The sequence below is a fragment of the Pholcus phalangioides genome, unplaced genomic scaffold, assembly GCF_987345545.1.
Source record: "Pholcus phalangioides strain wild (caught in Gottingen) unplaced genomic scaffold, Ppha-v1.0 ptg000021l_1, whole genome shotgun sequence".
Classification (NCBI taxonomy): Eukaryota; Metazoa; Arthropoda; class Arachnida; order Araneae; family Pholcidae; genus Pholcus; species Pholcus phalangioides.
In genome coordinates, this window is record NW_028301614.1 from 4600396 (window position 1) to 4620682 (window position 20287).

The 20287-nt window shown below is 39.2% G+C and overlaps 1 protein-coding gene across 2 annotated transcripts in view; it reads left to right on the top strand.

The window, feature by feature from the left end:
• LOC149070524 (acetoacetyl-CoA synthetase-like) overlaps positions 1-20287 on the top strand; it is a 76005-nt gene that overhangs the window by 38154 nt on the left and 17564 nt on the right. For both annotated transcript variants that reach the window (XM_089249089.1, XM_089249090.1), the window contains exons 7-10: positions 4215-4312; positions 15480-15594; positions 17808-17889; positions 17982-18135. In XM_089249089.1, coding sequence (XP_089105215.1) covers positions 4215-4312; positions 15480-15594; positions 17808-17889; positions 17982-18135 — 449 coding nt within the window. The remainder of the gene's footprint in view (positions 1-4214; positions 4313-15479; positions 15595-17807; positions 17890-17981; positions 18136-20287) is intronic.

Sequence of the window (20287 nt, forward strand, 5' to 3'; positions counted from 1 at the left end):
CCCTCTGTAGGTATGGTCTCCAAAACCTTACAGCATACTCCAGTCCAGGACGAACTAAGCCTCGAAAAAGCGGAAGAATGACGTTAGGAGAACGCGAAGAGACTTTTTTTGAAAATGAGACCAAGCATTCTATATTTGCTTTTTTGACCACCGCTGAACAATGTTCAGGAAACCTAAGCCGCTCGTCAATGAGAATTCCCAAATCGGTGACCCTAGTTGAATCCGGGATAGTGACACCATTCAACTCGTAAGAGAACCGTAGGTTGTTCAAACCAAAATGAGCGACCATGCACTTGTCAACGCTAAACGTCATGCTCCATTCATTTGCCCATGCTGCAATCCTGTTTAAATTGGTCTGGAGCAACTCACTATCGATTTGATTCCCGATTACCCCTATTAACTTCATGTCATCTAACAATCTCATCAATACCCTGATTAGTTTATCGATAAAAAGTGAAAAAAGTATGGGGGGGGGGGTGCAAGGACACTTCCTTGGGGGACTCCACTTCTGACGCCTGTCCAATTAGAGAATTCCCCGTTCCCCACAACTCGTTGCGACCTATTTCTTAACCACGATTCTATCCAATTCAGCAAGAGTTGCCCCCAATTCCAATCTCGTGTAAACGCTTCAAGAGTTTACCATGTTGGACCCGATCGAATGCCTTCTGGAAATCAAGGTAAACAACATCTACATTTTTGCCCTTACCCAAACCCTTCGTCACATGATCATAGAAGCAAAGGAGATTAGTCCCACATGACTTTCTCTTCCTGAACCCATGCTGATTATCCGACAATACATTATTCTCGTCTATCCACTTCACAGACCTTTTGATGCCTTTTGATGATAATTTCAAAAATTTTCGAGAGGGAGCTCGTCAAACTCACTGGACGATAATTGGACACAACTTCTCTACTACCCTTCTTAAATATCAGAACAACATTAGCAAGTTTCCAATCCCTTGGGACGATACCCTCAGCAACATTACTCCTGTATGTCTGTGCGACTGGCCCCAACAATTCATTAGCACATTCCCTGAGGACCCTAGGATAGATATCATCTGGTCCTGGTGATTTGCTTGCACATACATTTTGTAGAAGATTCCGGACCTCCACGTCTTCCACTTGAATATTGTTGAAGATTTTATTACCCCATGCAACACCCCCCACCGTATATTGAATATCATTATCGTCATTAAAAACTGAAGCGAAAGTCATTGAAAGCACTACACATGCCTACATTGCTCTCTAACCTAGACCCTCCTATCGAGAGGGGCCAACTGCCCCTTACATTCATTATTGACGTATCCAAAGATGATTTTGGTCAGAGTCAATGTTATCTGCCAACCTAGATTCAACTTCCTTTTTACTATCCCTTATCACTTTCTTCAGCGATCTTTTATCAGTAAACAATGTTATGTCACGTCGTCCACTTTTATTACTTACTGAATGCTATTTTTTTCAAGATAAAGGTTACGCACTCTATCCGTGAACCATACAGGGTGCGATGTACAAACACGCTTTTTTCGGACAAAGAGTATGACGCCGTGCAAATCAGAGCACAGCTTCGTACTAAATTCTTCCGAATGACTTACCACTCCTACTCATTCGAACCGGTCTTCCGCTAACCTTCCTCTCAAAACATCAAAGTTAGTTTTCCGAAAACAAGGAACCAGTCTTTTGTTATCAACCTCACCCAAAGAAAGGGTACAGTCAAAACTGACGACACGATAATCACTGGAAGAAAACTCGTCCCCCAACAAAACGTTCAACAAGATTCTCAGAACTAGTAAGAACCAAATCCAAAATAGCAGTACCCCTAGTGGCTTCTGATACATGCTGATGAAAAAATTATCAACCACCAAGTTAAGAAAGTCCCTATGATATTGATCTCTAGCTGAAAGATTCTCCCAAAATATACCCGGATAATTGAAATACCCAAGTATTACAACCCTCTTACGCATACACACGTAGGAAATTTCATCATGAAGTTTGGCGATGTATTTTGGATCAATATTCGGCGGATTGTAACGAACCCCAACAATGAGTTTATGACGTCTTTTGTTTTCAAGCTCAACCCATGTAGTTTCAATATCACTTCTCTGGACGTTACACTCTCTAGCATTCAAACATGATTTCACGTATATCAACACTACACCCTCCCCCTTTCCTATCACCTAACATATCTGTTTCTCCAAAAAGTATCGTATCATCCTAAAATGTGTAAGAAAGATTCATCCCCACCTTTTACCAAAGATTCTGTAATGGCTATAAGATCCACGCCCTCCACAACTATCATAGTTTCTAAAAAATCGTACTACCCAAGCACCTGGCATTAATTAGCACACATTTTAATTTGCCCGGTGATATAGTGTCAATCGAGAAGCCATCCAAGTCAGAGATGGGGAATTCCCCGTCAGTACTATTGTGATTATCATTAACTAAACCGCATTTCCGAATACGTTGTCTGGGAGTAACAAACCTGACCTAAGTCTATCGTAAACCTCCCAGACCCCCCCCCCCTCCTATTTAGATGGATCCCATCCCAAAAAAGCCACCTGTCGGTAAATGCTGGAAGCTCTAAGAACGTGACCCCCAGAGAGGAGCAAATGTCCTTCAGGCCTAAATTGAATTGGTGTATCCTACTCCTATACCCCCTACCACCCCTTGGCAGCACTGGAATCACTGCCACATCTGAACCCACCTCCCTAATAAAAGTATGTAATAAAAGTGGATAAAAGTATATGCTGGTATTCTGACAGAGACTCACTAATATTCGCTCCTACCTGATTCGTTTCCACCCACAGAATCAACCGCAAGGGCAACTTTTGAAAAACGTCTCGAACGTTACTAATCCCCCCCCCCCCAGGAAGACAACAGCGCTCGAAACCCCGAAAATCCCTACACACTCTGTTCCCAAGTTCCCTAACCATAGAATCGACATCGACGATGATTAAACCCCTATCGCTATCCCCCTCTACCTCATCCACAACCACCCATTCGCCCTCTAAACTGTCGTTGTTCGTGGAGATTGCTTCTTCATCAACAGGTGGCTCGACGACAAGTGGCTCCGTTATAACAGGACCCTCTAGAACCCTAAGTTTTTTCCGTAACGCTTCGACCTCGAGTTCCAACCTTGCTCAATCCAAACAGCCTTTACAATTGAAACTATCAGCTACTATACCCCTAGATCAGGGAAACCACCTGTCGCAAACTCTACACAACACTAGTCGAGGTCGAGGCATACTAACACTATTGCTAAAACTAGATAAAAATACTTAATAAATAGGAAATGAGAAACGTTCACAGGAAATTAAAATAACGTAAAATCCATTAATATGCATCCATTAATATACGTAAAATCCACTAAAATGCAAAATATACGTAAAATATTGTACGACAAAATTAAGTAAAATAAAATGTTCAACAATAAATCACGAAGAAGAAAATATATATGTATATAAAGAATACAACGAAAGAAGGGCAATTTTGCTTGCCTTCGAAAATTTTTTTGGCTATAAATTAAAAACTATACTTAATGGTGATATCCCGTATGCACATGGTTTTCCCTTATTTTTTTTATAGAGGAAATATGGCCAGCCTATGCATTTGTCGTGTTGTGTGTGTATTAATACTTTTCTACCGGAACGCCTTTCGCGGGCCGGATAGAACACCTTGGCGGGCCTGAGGTTATGCACCCTCTACTTTAGACCAATTTTTTGCAGAATAGTTTTTGCCGAAGACAATGAAATCTGATGATATATTCTAAAACCGTCTCAGAAATTGAATAAAAAGGACATTCAGTTGTAAAACTAGAACATCGTTTTAGCTTTAAGAGGTCACACGCAAGTTATGGAGAGTTTATAAACTCATTTCAGGGCATGTGACCCCTTTGGTTTTCCTAAGGCTGATGAACTGAACCTAAGCTTTTAGTGTCGGGCTATATTCCAGTCAGTAATATGCACTTATCACTTCCGGATATTTCGCTTTTTTTAGACAAGTAGTCAGTTATCGCATTGAAACAAGGTTTCATATGGTCATGTGTGGAATACTGCTTAATCTTGCCTCAAAATTATATATCTTATCCTCTATTGGAAAAATTGATGTTTTTATCTTACAAAATATATGCAATAATCTCATGTGTGTGTGGGGGGGGGGGTGTTAATGTTATTGTGCTTATTTTGATCGATTAACATTATTGGATCTAAACATTCCAGGTTACATGTCGAATAGGAAAGAAGCAGTTTTTGCAATGTTGGCAGCTACGAGCTTGGGTGCCATTTGGGGAGGACCACTGCCTTTCTATGGATCTAAGGTGAGGCACATTCCATGTTTAGTACTGCAAAGTATATTAATTGTTGTTTCTATTGATTTTGTCAATCGAAAAACTATTCACAAACACCATGAAATTGATCACAACACGAACCTGTCATTTTGGGGGGGGGAAGGGCGTTGCTCCCCCCCGGATTTTGAAAATACACTAAAAATTGTTTATATATATACAAATGTATACATACATACATTTAGTACATGTGCTTTGCCCCCTCCCTGGAAAAAGTTAAAATGCGGCTCTATCACAACACACTACATTGGAAGAAAATGATCAGATTTATGCAATGCAATCTAAAACTATTGATTGCGTGAGAAATAAAATCACTTTTCATTATTGACTTTCTCCGGACTTGTTATTTTTCATCAATTTCAAATGCTAACTTTCACTATACATGGTGTCCTGTAAATCCTAATTCGGTCTTCATCTCGTCCACCGTGCGTAGGTGTTGGCATTCCATTATCATAAATCTGCCAACACATGGTTTTCATGAGCTTGTCTTTTCTTTACCTCTCTTCCGCTGTTTTGAAAGAGAAGGCTTTCGTTTCTTGCAGAGTCAAGATGCTATTTCTATGTGTCCGTGCATTCTCATTTCTTTTTACATGTGTAACATACCATGTGTTTCGTCAAATTAATAAACTTTACATGCAGTCGCTATCTGGAATCAAACAATTATTGTGGAGTCAAATTTGAGCTATCTATGGATAAATCACCACTTTAACTTAAGTGTAAGCACTCAACTTTCTACGCAAGTGATGCATCCATATAATAGTGACTACAAAAATACCCTTTCTATTACGGATACCTCTGGACAACTGGATATAACCTTCTGAAGCAACTGTTCTAGTTCGGGCTCGTGCGTTCTACGGATCATTAATATCTCTCGGCCCTAACTTGGATTTAATTTCACTTTCGTGATTCAGTGCGCCTCCATTTTGGGAAGCCGACGTTGATTTATGGTTCCTCCAAGTGGAATCTCAGTTTATCACGGCAGGCATTACCGCGGATAAGACGAAGTTTCATTCTGTGATTTCCGTGCTCAACACAAAAATCTTGTCTTACGTGAATGATTTAGTACATAATCCTCCCACACAAGATTTATATGAGGCTCTAAAGAAACGCATTCTTTCTCGATTTTCTTATTCTGAAACTGCTCGCTTGAAATATATTTTTCATGAGTGCGAGCTATGCGACAAAAAACCGTACCAACTACTTTGCGAGATGTGAAACTTGTCCAATAACACAATCGGTGGTGATGTTTTGAGCACGTTGTGGCATCAAAGATTACCCGTCAGTGTTCAACAAATTTTGTCGATTTGCCGGGATCCTCTTGATTCTTTAGCTCAGATAGCTGATCGTATATTAGAAGCTTCGAGCTTCAATGCTGTCGTTTCTCAGGTGTCTCTCTCCTCTGCCTTCTTCAAAGTTGCACGAGCTTAAAAAAGAAATTGCATCGCTCGCTACACGACTCGAGGAGCTCTATCGTTCTCGAAACCAATACAGAGGCCGGTTAAACAATTCGGAAGCTCGCGATAGCTTTTGAGCTATTTGTGGATAATCATCACTTCAATTTGAGTGTCAGCGCTCAACTTTCTACGCCAGTGATCCATCCATACAAAGCAATCTAAAACTATTGATTGCCTGAAAATAAATCATTTTTCATTATTGACTTTCTCCGGACTTTTTTCATCAGCTCAAGGGGCTAACTTTCGCTATACAGGGTGTCCCGTAAATCACAATTCGGCCTTCATCTTGTCAACCGTTCATCGTAGATGTATGGTTCCAATTTAAAGAAAATATTCAAAATGTGTTCAGAAATCACCCTGTACGAGTTTTGAGACTGGAAATACAATGGGTATACGGTTTCATGTCCTGTGTAGCGTAGTGGTGAACTAATTTTCACCAATGATGTAACAAATCATTATTGTTGGTTAAATAATTTTTAATTTTAAGTAATAATAATATATGTATATTCTACATTTTAGTTAAATGCTTTAGTTCCGACCACGTTGGCCGCACATCCATTCTCTATCTCGGTTCGTCTCTCTCTCTCTCTCTCTCTCCTTATCTCTGGTTAGACGACGGCGTACTACCTCTACAAGAGCAGGTGTTTCCAACCGGCAGATGTTTCGACTGCACCTGCCGGGACAGTCCACATAAGCCCAAGGGGTAGGATTCGATGGACGTCACACCTCTAAAAGAACTTCCAAAAAGAAAGTTCATGCCTTGTCTCTTCTGAGCCCAAAAATTCTCTTCTTTCAACGGCAATATTCGCTGAAATATTTGAATTCAAAAATCAAGGAAAAGGTGGGCTAGAACGTACTACAAACCTATCTTGTGCTGGTGCGACGTTTTAAAAAGGTGTTTTTATCGTAAATATTATAATGTGATTGTTATTGATTTGATTTCGTTTTAGCGATTCGATTTCATAAAGCGGCTTATGTAGTTAACTGGTGATTTTATTAACGGCCGGTACTGTACGTGTAGATTTCTTTTTGTTCTCTTTATTACCAATTTTATACTTGTACCAGGGGGACAAAGACCCCCCCCTCCCAGACGCCTTCGGCGTCCACCCCCCAACTCCTCCAATGGACCTAACTACTCGTCAAATCTTCGTTAATTACAAAGAAAAATATTCCCCAGGCACTGCGAATGCCTGTAAAATAGTCATTCAATTGCCAGTCCAGTCCCACTCTGGATTCCCTATGCCAATTCCCACTCGGATTTCGATAAGTAATGCACTACCATCATAAATACAGCATAATATTCGATGCATCCATCCTGATTTATTTATTTACACATCTCAACAGGCTGAGCCCAATACAGAGATGGGAAACACATGGACATAAAGATACGAAAAATACAAGTAATGAGAATTAATAGAAAAGCAAATAATAATAATAATTCATCGAATTTACACGTTAAAAATAAAATCATCAACAAACATAAAATACAAGAATATATATATACGCAACGGAAGCACACATTGAGAATTCAATATGAGAAAGAGACAAGACATCCAAAATAAAGAATGAAATATCGAAAATAGATGAGAAAACAAGAAAATATATACAAATACACCATGATAGGTAATACATCACAATAAGGAATGCACTACTATATGCGGTATATCACAACACTCAAAGCACCACCATCGGTAATAAAGCACGATACTCATTCCACCGCTATATGCAGTGCACCAAGTGAGAAATACAGCACAAAACGCAATGCAGCACAATAAACAGTGCAACAGTATATGCAATGAGGTAAATCGAGAAGCTATTCATACTTAGAATTAGACGACCATAAGTATTCTTTATGGGCATTGTATATAATATTTTATCATGTATATATATTGATTTTAACTGAATTTTTAATTGGGTTGCTGTATTTTTTAGATATATGACATCCACATTTGTTATGGGCATCTTTTCTTCTCAACCACCTCGTTGGGCATTTTGCCTGTTGTGTATAATGCACCACCATCGTAATACAGCAAAATAAGTAGTGCACCATGATAAGGAATACACCACAATACGCAATACAGCACGATACGTGATGCATCGCAATAGGCAAAGTACTATAATATACAATGCACCACAATATACCGTAAGCACTGCATTACAATAAGCAATACAGCACAATATGCAATGCACAACAGTACGCAATGTATCGCATTAAGCAAAGCACAGCAATACGCAATGTTTCGCATTAAGCAAAGCACAGTAATACGCAATGTATCGCATTAAGCAAAGCACAATAATAACGCAATTCACCACAATACGCAATAAGCATAATAAGCACTGCGTTGCAATAAGCAATACAGCACGCCGTGCACTACAATATGGAATGCACCACTATTTGTCGTACGCCGCAATAAATAATACACCCTCAATATGTAATAAGCACTCAATAAAATAAGCAATACAGCACGCGATGCACTACAATACCCAGTGCATTACAATCAGTAATACACCACTATTTGCAGTGCAGCATCACAATAAGCAATACGCGATGTATCGCGTCAAGCAAAGCACAATTATACGCAATGCACCACAATACGCAATGCACCACAATACGCAATAAGCACTACAGCGCTTTATGCACAACAGTACGCAACCAGCACAATCGGCAATGCACTGCAATCAGCGAAGCATAACAATAACCAATTTACCACATTACGCAATGCGGTTCAGTGCACCACAATAAGCAATACAGCCCAATAGCTATAACCACTTCATTAGTTTAAGCAATACAGCACGCGATGCACTACAATACGCAATGCACTACAATACGCAATGCACTACAATACGCAATGCATTACAATAAGCAATGCGACACAATACGCAATGCACCACAATACGGAATAAGCACTGCATTATAATAAGCAATGCGACACAATACGCAATGCACCACAATACGGAATAAGCACTGCATTATAATAAGCAATGCGACACAATACGCAATGCACCACAATACGGAATAAGCACTGCATTATAATAAGCAATAAAACATGCAATGCACATGATGCAATACATGATGCACAACAATACGCTATCCACCATATTTCAGTGCACCACAATAAGATATACAGCACAATAAGCAGTTGGCACGGCATTATAATAAACAATATGGCACACAATGTACTACATTACGTGATGCATAACAATACGCAATGCACCACAATGAGCAATAAGCACTGCATTATAATGAGCAATACAGCACGTGATGCACTACAACACGTAATGCAGAACAACAAACACGTAATGCAGAACAACAAACACGAAATGCAGAACAACAAACACGTAATGCAGAACAACAAACACGTAATGCAGAACAACAAACACGTAATGCAGAACAACAAACACGTAATGCAGAACAACAAACACGTAATGCAGAACAACAAACACCACAATAAGCAACAAAGCACAATATATCACAATAAGCTCCACAATACGCCATAACCACCACTACTACTACTATAATGTCATAACCACTGAAATACGATAGGCAATGCACTATAATCAGCGATGCACAACTATTTGCAGTGCACAACAATAAGCAATACAACCCAATACGCAGTGCTCCCCAATACGCAATAAGACTGCATTGCAATGAGAAATGCAACATGCGATGCACTATAATGCATGCCATAACAAGCCATAAGCGCTGCATTATAATAAGCACTCAGTGCAATACAGCATGTAAAGCATCACAAAATCAGTAATGTGTGTAATCAGTAATATAGTGCACAACAATAAACAATGCAACATAGTACCCAATACACCACAATTCGCAATACGGCACATCATGCGATGCATCGCAATAAGCAAAGCACTATAGTACGCAATACACCACAATACGCAATAAACGCAGCGTTACAATGAGCAATGCAGCATTACAATGAGCAATACAGCACGCACGCAATGCACTACAATATGCAATGCACCATTATAAACAATGCAGCACAATTAGCAACGAAAAGCAAAAAATAATGAAATTCATCCTCGACTCGAAATGAAACCTATCAATTTCCACATGAAGATATCTGCAATGCCCCTCCCTGGGTATCAAGACCCTGTGCGTTGGGAAAACTGGTGATGGTCGAAAAATATGGTGGGTAGAAAAAAAAATGCATTTTTTATTTTCAAATCGCTAAAGTGCGGAAAAGTTGCGTCCTTTAATGAAAAGAAAAACGTCGTAAAAATTTTTAAAATTGGTTCATATCTTCCGGTCGCGCATTGTACTTGAAGTTTATAGAAATTGTCAAAAAATTGAACATTTTTCTTCAATTTTTTAACATTACTTAAAATTCCACGATCGACACGCAAAAGTTTGTTATGCTTAATTTATGGATCATTAACATAAAATAAATTAAAACGTCGTTAATATTTCAAAGTTTACCGGTTGCGCCAATGTGTTCAAAAAATAGGAATGTTGACCAAATTTTTGCAAGTTTCATTGCGCAGTTCGCTCGTTCCCGCCATTTCCTGTCGTGACTCAGCAGTGGTCAGTCAGCCACTGGCTTTGGTGCTGTATATTGTTAACGGTGCGTGTGTTTACTATTTTTGTATTAGTTACTGCGTGTACTTTATAAATTTGTTGCTGTTCTTTATTCTTGGTAAGTCAGCTCTTTTTAGTGTTTACTGTAATGTTTATGGAAAACACTCACAACCTCATGTAATGATGGATGTGTCAAAGAAAGTAATTACTAGACAGGCATTTGAATGCCCTATATTCGGTCACCAGAGAGATTTTCTCTTCAGAGCAAACTACCAACACATGAATGTGTTCTCCGATGCTGTTTTGAAGAGAGATTCAAGTTATCTAGTGAGACAAATAAGAGCGTAAGTTTTTCTAAAATAGCCAAGACAGTAGTAGAAAAAATTGAACGTTTGCACGACAAAGCATCTATCCCTACAGTGTCCGAATATAGAACAGTTCAACTAAGTAAGCATTAATTACAGAACAGTTCAACTAAGTAAGCATTAATTACAGAACAGTTCAACTAAGTAAGCATTAATTACAGAACAGTTCAACTAAGTAAGCATTAATTACAGAACAGTTCAACTAAGTAAGCATTAATTACAGAACAGTTCAACTAAGTAAGCATTAATTACAGAACAGTTCAACTAAGTAAGCATTAATTAGCTGAACTGTTCTGTATTCGGACACTGTAGGGATAGATGCTTTGTCGTACAAACGTTTAATTTTTTCCACTACTGTCGTGGCTATTTTAGACAAACACAAAGATCAGAAGATCAGAAAGTCGTACAATCGTGATAAAGAGAAAACTTCATTTAAGCAGAAGATTGACGAGTTTAAACTGAGAGCTGCTTCACTTTTTGATGTCGCTGCTTGTAAATGTGCTATTGCTGTAGAGCTGTAGGCTGCACATGCAAGAAAACACCGGATGCGTGTGAATGTGCAATTTCAACCAACTGCTCATGCGAAAAAGCAAAAAAGATTCCTTCCCTTGAGTTGAGACTTATTTTTCTTCAAAGGGAATACGGTTTGAGAAATTGGATCTTTGGACTTGAAAGTGACAAACAAGTTAAATGAAAGTGTCAAGCGAAAGACTCGTGAGATTCAGCGAGTACAAGGTGAATCCAAATTTTTTGTTGAAGCTGAAGACTATATAGAACCTGAAGAGCACTATCCTTCTGATGTTTCGGATGACGAGGATGGTGAATTTGAACAAACTACACTGCTCAAAACAATTAGGGGAGCAAGCAAAAAAGTGAAGAAAACCGTGCGAGACAGCCACGTATTGGCATACAATGGATAGTACACGCGTATCAATGCGCAATACAGAAAAAAGACGTAAAAAAATTTAGAATTAAGCTTTAATTCTTTGAAAATATGGAAAAAACATGAAAAGATGATTTAGGGCAACAATTTGGTTACATGTAAACGATAAAAAAAGTACTGTTTAGACATGATGCATGAGTTTTAATAGGGCGTGTGGTCTCCTTGAACAACTAAGACTGCTGCACACCTGTTTGCCATGGATGCGATGAGGTTATCGATCAGACTTTGGGGAATACTGTTCCACTCCTCAAGAAGTACAATCTGCAAGTCTCGGACAGTAACAGGCGGCCTTGGTCGCGCAGCAATGCGTCGTCCGAGCATGTTTGGGACATGCTCGATTGGATTCAGGTCAGGAGAGCACGCTGGCCATTCCATACGCTGTATTGTTTCAGCTTCAAGCATGTTCTCCACCAGACGAGCTCTATGCGGTCGGGCATTATCTTCCTGGAAAACAAAGGAATCTCCAATGGCTCCAGCGTAAGGGATGACATGAGGTCGCAGTATCTCGTCTGCATACCTTCGGGTCGTCAAAGTGCCATTCCGAATGATATGCAGGTCCGTACGTCCGCCTATGCTGATTCCACCCCATACCATCCAACCAGCTCGTCTGTATTGTGACCTTTAACGAACGAATGCGGGTTTATTTCGAGTGCCCCTGTCCCTCCATACCAGAACACGTCGGGTGTCACACTCCAGACTGAATCGGGACTCGTCTGTAAACAGCACTTGGCTCCAATCATGTTGCTCCCAATCTCGATGTTCAGCAGCCCATCTTCTTCGGGCCGCACGGTGGCGTGGGGTCAACGGAATGCAGACCATTGGCCTACGTGCATAGAGCCCTCCCTCATGAAGCCGATTACGTACTGTTTGGCTGGACACCTTCATCCTGTTGCCAAGAGCAACCGTCTTTGCAGCTGTTTAGCATTCTATGTTCTGTTTCGACGGGCTGTTAACCGTACATACCGGTCATCAGTTGCTGTAGTGGCGCGTGGCCGACCTTGCCCTGGTCAACGTCTAACATTTCCTGTTTCTTGGAATCGATTCCACAGCCTTGCAACAACACTTCTGGTGACTCCAACAGCGTCCGCGACACTACGTTGTGTTTGCCCGGATTCCAGTCTGCCTATAACACGCCATGCCATGGATTCACGTTGTTGAGACGTCCTCAAGTCACCTTGTCTCAAAAAAAAAATACTGCGCAATCGAATTTCACAGTTACGGCAGTAAAACAGACGTTTCTGCAACATCCCGATTTCTGCCCTTATCTCCTTTTTCTGGTTTTTGACGTCATGAACTTTGATTTGCATATGAAGTTTCCTTCTTCCGTTTCCTGCTAGGCTTTAAATTATGGATGATTCATTTTATGTTACTTATCGGTATACATCTTTGCGTAATTTTGTTAAAACCATGTGCTCCCCTAATTGTTTTGAGCAGTGTACATCGTCAACGAAATCCCATTGGCAGATGAGAGTTAAACTGAGCGCAACTGCTGCCATAGCTTCAAGTGTACTGCAAGACATCGGACTGATGTCGACACAGATTTTTCCCATGTGGTTGACAAATGTAAAATCAGAAGAGAAAAGAGTCGTGTCAGGACGGATTTGAAGTTTAAATCCACACATAATGAATAAATTTCTGGCCTTTACTTTGACGGCAGAAAAGATGATACTTTATTTGTCGAAAAAGTAAACGCCAAGCATTTCCGCAGGAACAGAAAGACCATTATTCTCTGATTCAGGAACCTGGATCGACATACATTGGACATGTTTCTCCTTCCTCGAGTACTTCAACTTACATAATAACTCGAAGCATTATTTCTCATCTGTCTGAACTTGAAATATCGCTTGAAAAGCTACAAGTGGTCGGGTGTGACGGTACCGTTACTAACACCGGCTGGAAGGATGACGTTATCCGTCATCTAGAACTGCACGTGGCAAGACCATTACAGTGGAGCGTGTGTCTACTGCACTTCAACGAACTTCCTTTCCGTCATACTTTCCAGCACATAGACGGTGCAACCACAGGGCTAAATTTCTTTTCTGGGCCCATTGGACAACAGCTTAATGAGTGTGAAAAGCTCCCTATGGTGGAGTACGAATCTGTAGATTGTTTTATTCCAGAAGCAGACAGAAAGATGCTGAGCAAAGACCAGCAATATTTGTTAGATATATCGAAAGCAATAAAGTCGGGGCATTGTCTAGAGGATTTGTCAATCCGAGATCCTCGTCCTCTATCACATTCTAGATGGCTAACTGCGGAAAATAGAGTGATTAGGTTGTATATAAATTTGTCTAATCCTTCTGAGAACTTGAAACAAAAAAAAATAGTTACTTTCATCTAGAAATCAGGCACGCCTGAAGTGGTTCCACATTAAAAAGAACAGATATTTTACTGACGGCCCTAAACCTGTTTTTCTAGCAATTCAAACATCACGGTATTTATCTGACAATCTACTTTAAGTTGTTAATACAGTAATTGAACGCAAGCCATTCTTTGCACACCCTGAAAATATAATGTTGGCTATGATCGTTGATGACAGACAACACATTCGAGAGCTTGGATATAGGAAAATTTTGAAAGCAAGACAATCCTCCTCTAAAGGAAAAACTATCAGATACTTCGTGCCACCTAAGATAAATTTTGAAGCTACCGATTATACTGAAATTATTCACTGGAATACTTGCCTGTTGTATCCTCCCCCAATATTACGAGAAGTATGTGATGATGATATTATATCACTCATCAATTCCGACACTAACCCCATCCGATACATCAAAAAAGTATCCCTGTCACTCTCATGTAGTCGAGAGATGTGTCAAACTTGTTACCGGGGCCTCAACTGAAGTATGTGGACATGAAGCTAGAGATGGATACATTAGATCTACGCTGTTATCAAGATCAGTTATGTCTGATTTCTCACAAAAGTCAGAATATAAATGTGTGCACTTAGAACAGAATCAATAGAAGTAACACTGAACCACTGAATCCTAGTCAATTTTGGTGTAACTGGTTTTAAAACTTAATGTAAATTACACACACACCCCTACTTTGGATGGTTGGTTGGGCAGGGTGTGGGTGGAACTCGACGTGCAGCGACCTTCTCATGGTGAGTTCTGGGTCGTTTTGTCAGAACAAAACGGGCGAAGAGCTGCACAATGAAACTCGCAAAAATTTAGGCAATTCCCATTTTTTGAACACATTGCGCAACAGGTAAAGTTTGAAATATTAACAATGTTTTAACATATTTTATGTTATTGAACCATAAATTAAGCATACCGAATCATACCGTGTGGATCGTGGAATTTTAAGTAATATTAAAAAATTGAAGAAAAATTTTCAATTTTGTCAATTTCTATAAACTTCAAGTACGATGCGCGACCGGAAAATATTAACCGATTTTAAAAATTTGTACATCGTTTTTCTTATTAAAGAAGGCAACGTTTCTGCACTATAGCGATTTGAAAATAAAAAAATTCATTTTTTTCGACCCACCCTCGTATACATGTCTCTGGGTACATGTACAAAACTTGGTCCCTACTGGTCAAGCAGTTCCCGATGTGTTCAGGAGTTAAATGAATACTTGACCCAAAATCGTAACCGACTTCCGTAACACAAAAACGTAACTTATTTCCGTCACTCAAAAAACATCACCGACTTCCGTAACACACATAAAATCGTCACTAATTTCCGTTGCGTAGAAACGGGTCCTTTTCGAGTTTGTGATTTTATATTGTAGAAGATATGTGAGGTGTTTTTTCTTTTCGGTTCTGACAAGAGCTGATTCAGCCCCAAAGTGTTTCGTATTTGACAAAATGAATGAATAGCATTATCTATGTTACAGGCGGCATCCATGATCGTCAGCATAATGAGCCCGAAATTTCTCATCACGGTGGACAGAATGAAACGCAACGGAATCGAGAGCTCGCTTTTGCAAAACATTCCTGATATCGTTAGCGGTAAGTATATGTTTGATTTCCGATTGTATACGTAGATTTGTGATCTCGCAATTGATTTTATACTTAGATTATGATTATACACTTAGATTATGATTATACACTTAGATTATGATTTTACACTTAGATTATGATTTTATAGTTGTTATGATTGTAATGTATATTTTGTAATGTATGCTTTTTTATGAATAAATTGCCAGAGGTATCCAGTCCGTGTGGACAATGAGCCGATATTGCCATATGGCGATGTGGCCTGGGTATCTTTCGGTTTGACGGTAAGTATCTTGATGAATAAAATAATCCCTTTCATAAAATACTTCTTCGGACAATTAAAAGCTTTTACGGAGTGAGAGGGACTCCTCACAATCTTTTAAAAGCTTACCTAAATAATTGGCAGAAAATTATAAAATGAGGAGATAAAGTCAGTAATCTAAAGAGGATTAATAAAGGCGTTCCTGAGGGATCGATTCTCGGACTCCTTCTTGTCCTTATATTCAATGATCTCTGTTCAGCAGGCTCAAAACTCAATTCATTTTAATTTTCCGGTTTTCTGCTGTCTTAAACTAAATATCACTAAAACCGAATTCATTAATTTTTCCCTTGCAAACTGGTCAACAAAACACAATAAATAATTGATGGAAATCACATATATACCATATTTATTCTATACTTCGATATCTAATTTAGACCGGGATTATACACTATAAAAGTTTTACAAAAATCATCATCGCTTCGTATGGTAGTGGAGAGTGACGTCATCCCTGTATAAATCGCCATCTGGTGACAGCGTCAGCAGTTGCGAGCTTGGCCTGAGTCTTGTCCGGCCGTCCATGTACGGTCCCTTTCAGTGTACACGAGCTCCAAGGAAAGATTGAGAGATTCGGTGCTTCTGTAATCTAGTGGTCTAGGGCGTTCACCCGGAAAGTGAAAGGACGTGGGTTCGATTCCCCGCAGGAGCAGTTGAATTTTCTCTCTTTCCAAAATATATCTTCGCAACAGCCAATTGTTAAAACCTTCGTATGGTAGCGGAGAGTGACGTCATGCTTGTAAAAATAATCAGATTTATCAGTTGTCTTCTCTGGCATGGAACCGATATGCTTATTGGTTGGATTTTTCAAGTTTATAAAAGAGCTTTTATCAAACCCGGCATTATTTTATCATTTTATCATTTTATCAATCCCGGCCTTTCGGATTTTATTAGTTCAAACCGTATATCAGCTCATCGTTTTTCCTTAGGCTTTTATTGCTAATTTTTCATCCTCATATGCTTTATGGGTTACCAGTTTGGGGACCTGACTATATTAAATTTTAAACCCATTGATTTACCTTCAAAAAAAAGAATAATCAGATTAATTTTTAATTACTGCAGGTCATTAATTCATGAGACTAAATATCGTCCATGTGTGGCACCTTTACTCTACTTTTTCAAGTCTGTCCTGAATTTAAATCAATTTTACTTATCTATTAACATCTTTGGATGATCCCCAACATATAAAATTTACTTAATTTCAAAAATTAATTTTAAAAAATTAAAAAAAAACAACCTTCACCTATCTCAAAGGATTAAGTTTTGATTTAGAAATATGGTGAATATGAACTTTGGGAGCTTTTTCCATCAGAGGGTGGCACTTTAAGTTGAACTTTCAAGAGGTTTTTAAGATGACTTCTCCAAGAGAGAGAAAGTACCTGCGGGGGAAATGGTGTGATTTGTTACATAAAATTTCTCAATAAAATTCTGGAAAAAATTTGTATGTGAAGATGAATATACCTTGCATCATCTTGACTGAAAAAAAATTGAACGAAGTAAATTATTTCTTCACAGAAAAAAATTAAAAAAATTGAGAAAATAAAGGTTTGCTGACATTTGTTTCTGATACATTTTTTGAGTATCAAAAATGCAAAAAAAAAACAAAAAAAAACATTTTGGGATATTCCAAAAAATGAATGCTCGAATCTGAAAGGGTTATTATACAATTTTGTGATTGCCAAGTTGGCTTCTTAATGATTTTTTACCCTCTCTTTGTGCTTTCTTTATGTATAAAAATATATTGATTGAATACTCAGATTCAATTTTCAGATACTTTTCAGTTTTATGACAAGCACTATAGGAAATTATGTAAAAAAAAACGGGAAACGTTTTTTTACAGAACGTCTTTCATCGAAATGGAATTTGAATATGCAATGCGTTATTTATGATAGGAGATCTTGTGTTTCAGGCAGCGACTCGTTGGAGAAAGTGATAATTGTCCCCACAAAGAGCGATTCCAAGAAAAAAGACATCAGCTTCATCGAGCGGAGGTAAATTATTAATAACCAGAATTCATTTTCAAAGATATGAGAATCGATTCCTATGTTTCGAGTCTAATGAAATGCCTTTATTTACATTTCAGCTGTTTCTTGGATACGTTCCTGGAATCCGGACGGGATGCTGATGGCAACGTTCCGGATATAGAGTTTGAGCAGCTGCCGTTTGATCATCCAGTATTCATCAATTTCACTTCTGGAACGACTGGATTACCGAAAGGATTGATTCACTCAGCAGGAGTATGTACGAGTTTGAATATATTATAAGTGTATGCAAAAAATGTTATTATATTTGAAACTACGTGTGCGTTTTAAAACTGATTTAAGACCGTCAGTTCTCTGGGAATAATAATTCACGATTAATTTCCAATTACATAAGTTACGATAGGTGAATAAATCGGTTATTATACATAATTAAACAAAATCGGTTGTTATGAATAATTACAAAAGGTATGTTTGTTGAAATGTAACTCTTGGTAATAACCAGTGATTCACGATTCTTACCTGAATTTTGTTGGTAAATTTGACAAGTGCTCGTTGGGCATTTTGCCTGTTGTGGCGTTGTATTTGTATTTGCATAAAGGGTTATTCAAGAATTGCCTCAGAATCGATGTGGGGAGCCCCCTCTCAAAATATCAGATAAAAATATGAGATATTCTTAATGGCATCTTATACTGGGTGTGACGAAAACGAGAACCTTCCGCAAGTTTGTGGGCACCTGAACTAACACTCTTCCTATTGATAAGTCCTCTATAGAACCACTTCAGCGATCTCTAACTGTTCTGCTGATCCTTCAAGTGTTCTAGAAATGTGTAGCGGGCCGCTTAAAGTGCTGTGAAACTGTACCGCACGTCACTTAAATGATTTGTAACTATGCCGTTGATCACTTAAATAATCTGGGAATGTCCCTCGGGTAACTTGAGTGATTCAGAACTGTACTGCGCGGGCCGCTTAAGTGCTCCAAAACTGTGCCACATTCCACATAAGAGATCTTTAAATGTGCCACACACAACTTAAGTGTTTTGGAACTGTTCTGTGGGTTATTCAAGTGATCTGTAGATGTGTCACGGGTCGCTTAAGTGATCCGTGAACGAGCCGCCGGCCTACTTGAGTGATCTGAAAATGTCTCACGGGCCACTAAAATACTCTGGAATTGCGCCATGACGTATAAAAAAATATACGTGATGACAATTTGATAAAACGATATGTAATATCGGGCTACGATCGCGGAATTTGTTAAATGAGAATTCATTACATCGGGGTCATGATATGCTCACGTTGAAATATGGTTGTTTTTTATGTAATGCAAATTGTGTATCATAAACATTAGATTATTCTGCAAAATTTGCACACTCATAGCCGAAATGTCACCGTTTCCTCTCCGAATTTTTCTTAAAATCGTTAAACAAAAACACAAGTGCTCGAGTCTTACTAATAATATTTTAATTAAAAAATAATATTTTTTCCAAATCTTCATTATCAAAAGAGCTGCGTTATTATTTGACGGTTCAATTCTACAAAATTTAGCTATAGCATTAAACACTTGAAAAATTTCTTACGAAAAATAAAACTTTTATGCCAAATAAGTAATTTCCTACATATATATATACACTGAAGAGCCAACAAAACTGGTACACCTGTCTAATATCGTGTAGGGCCCCCGCGAGCACGCTGAAGTGCCTCAACACGACGTGGCATGTACTCGAGTAATGTCTGAAGTAGTGCTGGAGGTAATTGACACCATGAATCCTGCAGGGCTGTCCACAAATCCGTAGGAGTAAGAGGGGGTGGAGATCTCTTCTGAACAGCACGTTGCAAGGCATCCCAGATATGTTCAATAATGTTCATGTCTGGGGATTTTGGTGGCCAGCGGAAGTGTCTAAAGTTAGAAGAGTGTTCTTGGAGCCACTTTGTAGCAATTCTGGACGTGTGGAGTGTCGCATTGTCTTGCTGAAATTGTCCAAGTCCGTCGGAATGCACAATGGATATGAATGGGTGCAGGTGATCAGACAGGATGCTTACGTACCTGTCACCTGTCGGAGTAGTATCTAGACGAATCAGGGGTCCCATATCACGCCAACTGCACACGCCCCGTACCATCACAGAGCCTCCACCACCTTGAACAGTCCCCTGTTGACATGTAGGGTCCATGGATTCATGAGGTTGTCCCCATACCCGTACACGTCCATCAGCTCGAAGCAATTGGAACGGAGACTCGTCAGACCAGGCAACGTGCTTCCAGTCCTCAACAGTCCAATGTCGGTGTTGTCGGGCCCAGGCGAGGCGTAAAGCTTTGTGTCGTGCAGTCATCAAGGGTACACGAGTGGGCCTTCGGCTCCGAAAGCCCATATCGATGATGTTTCGTTGAATGGTTCGCACGCTGACACTTGTT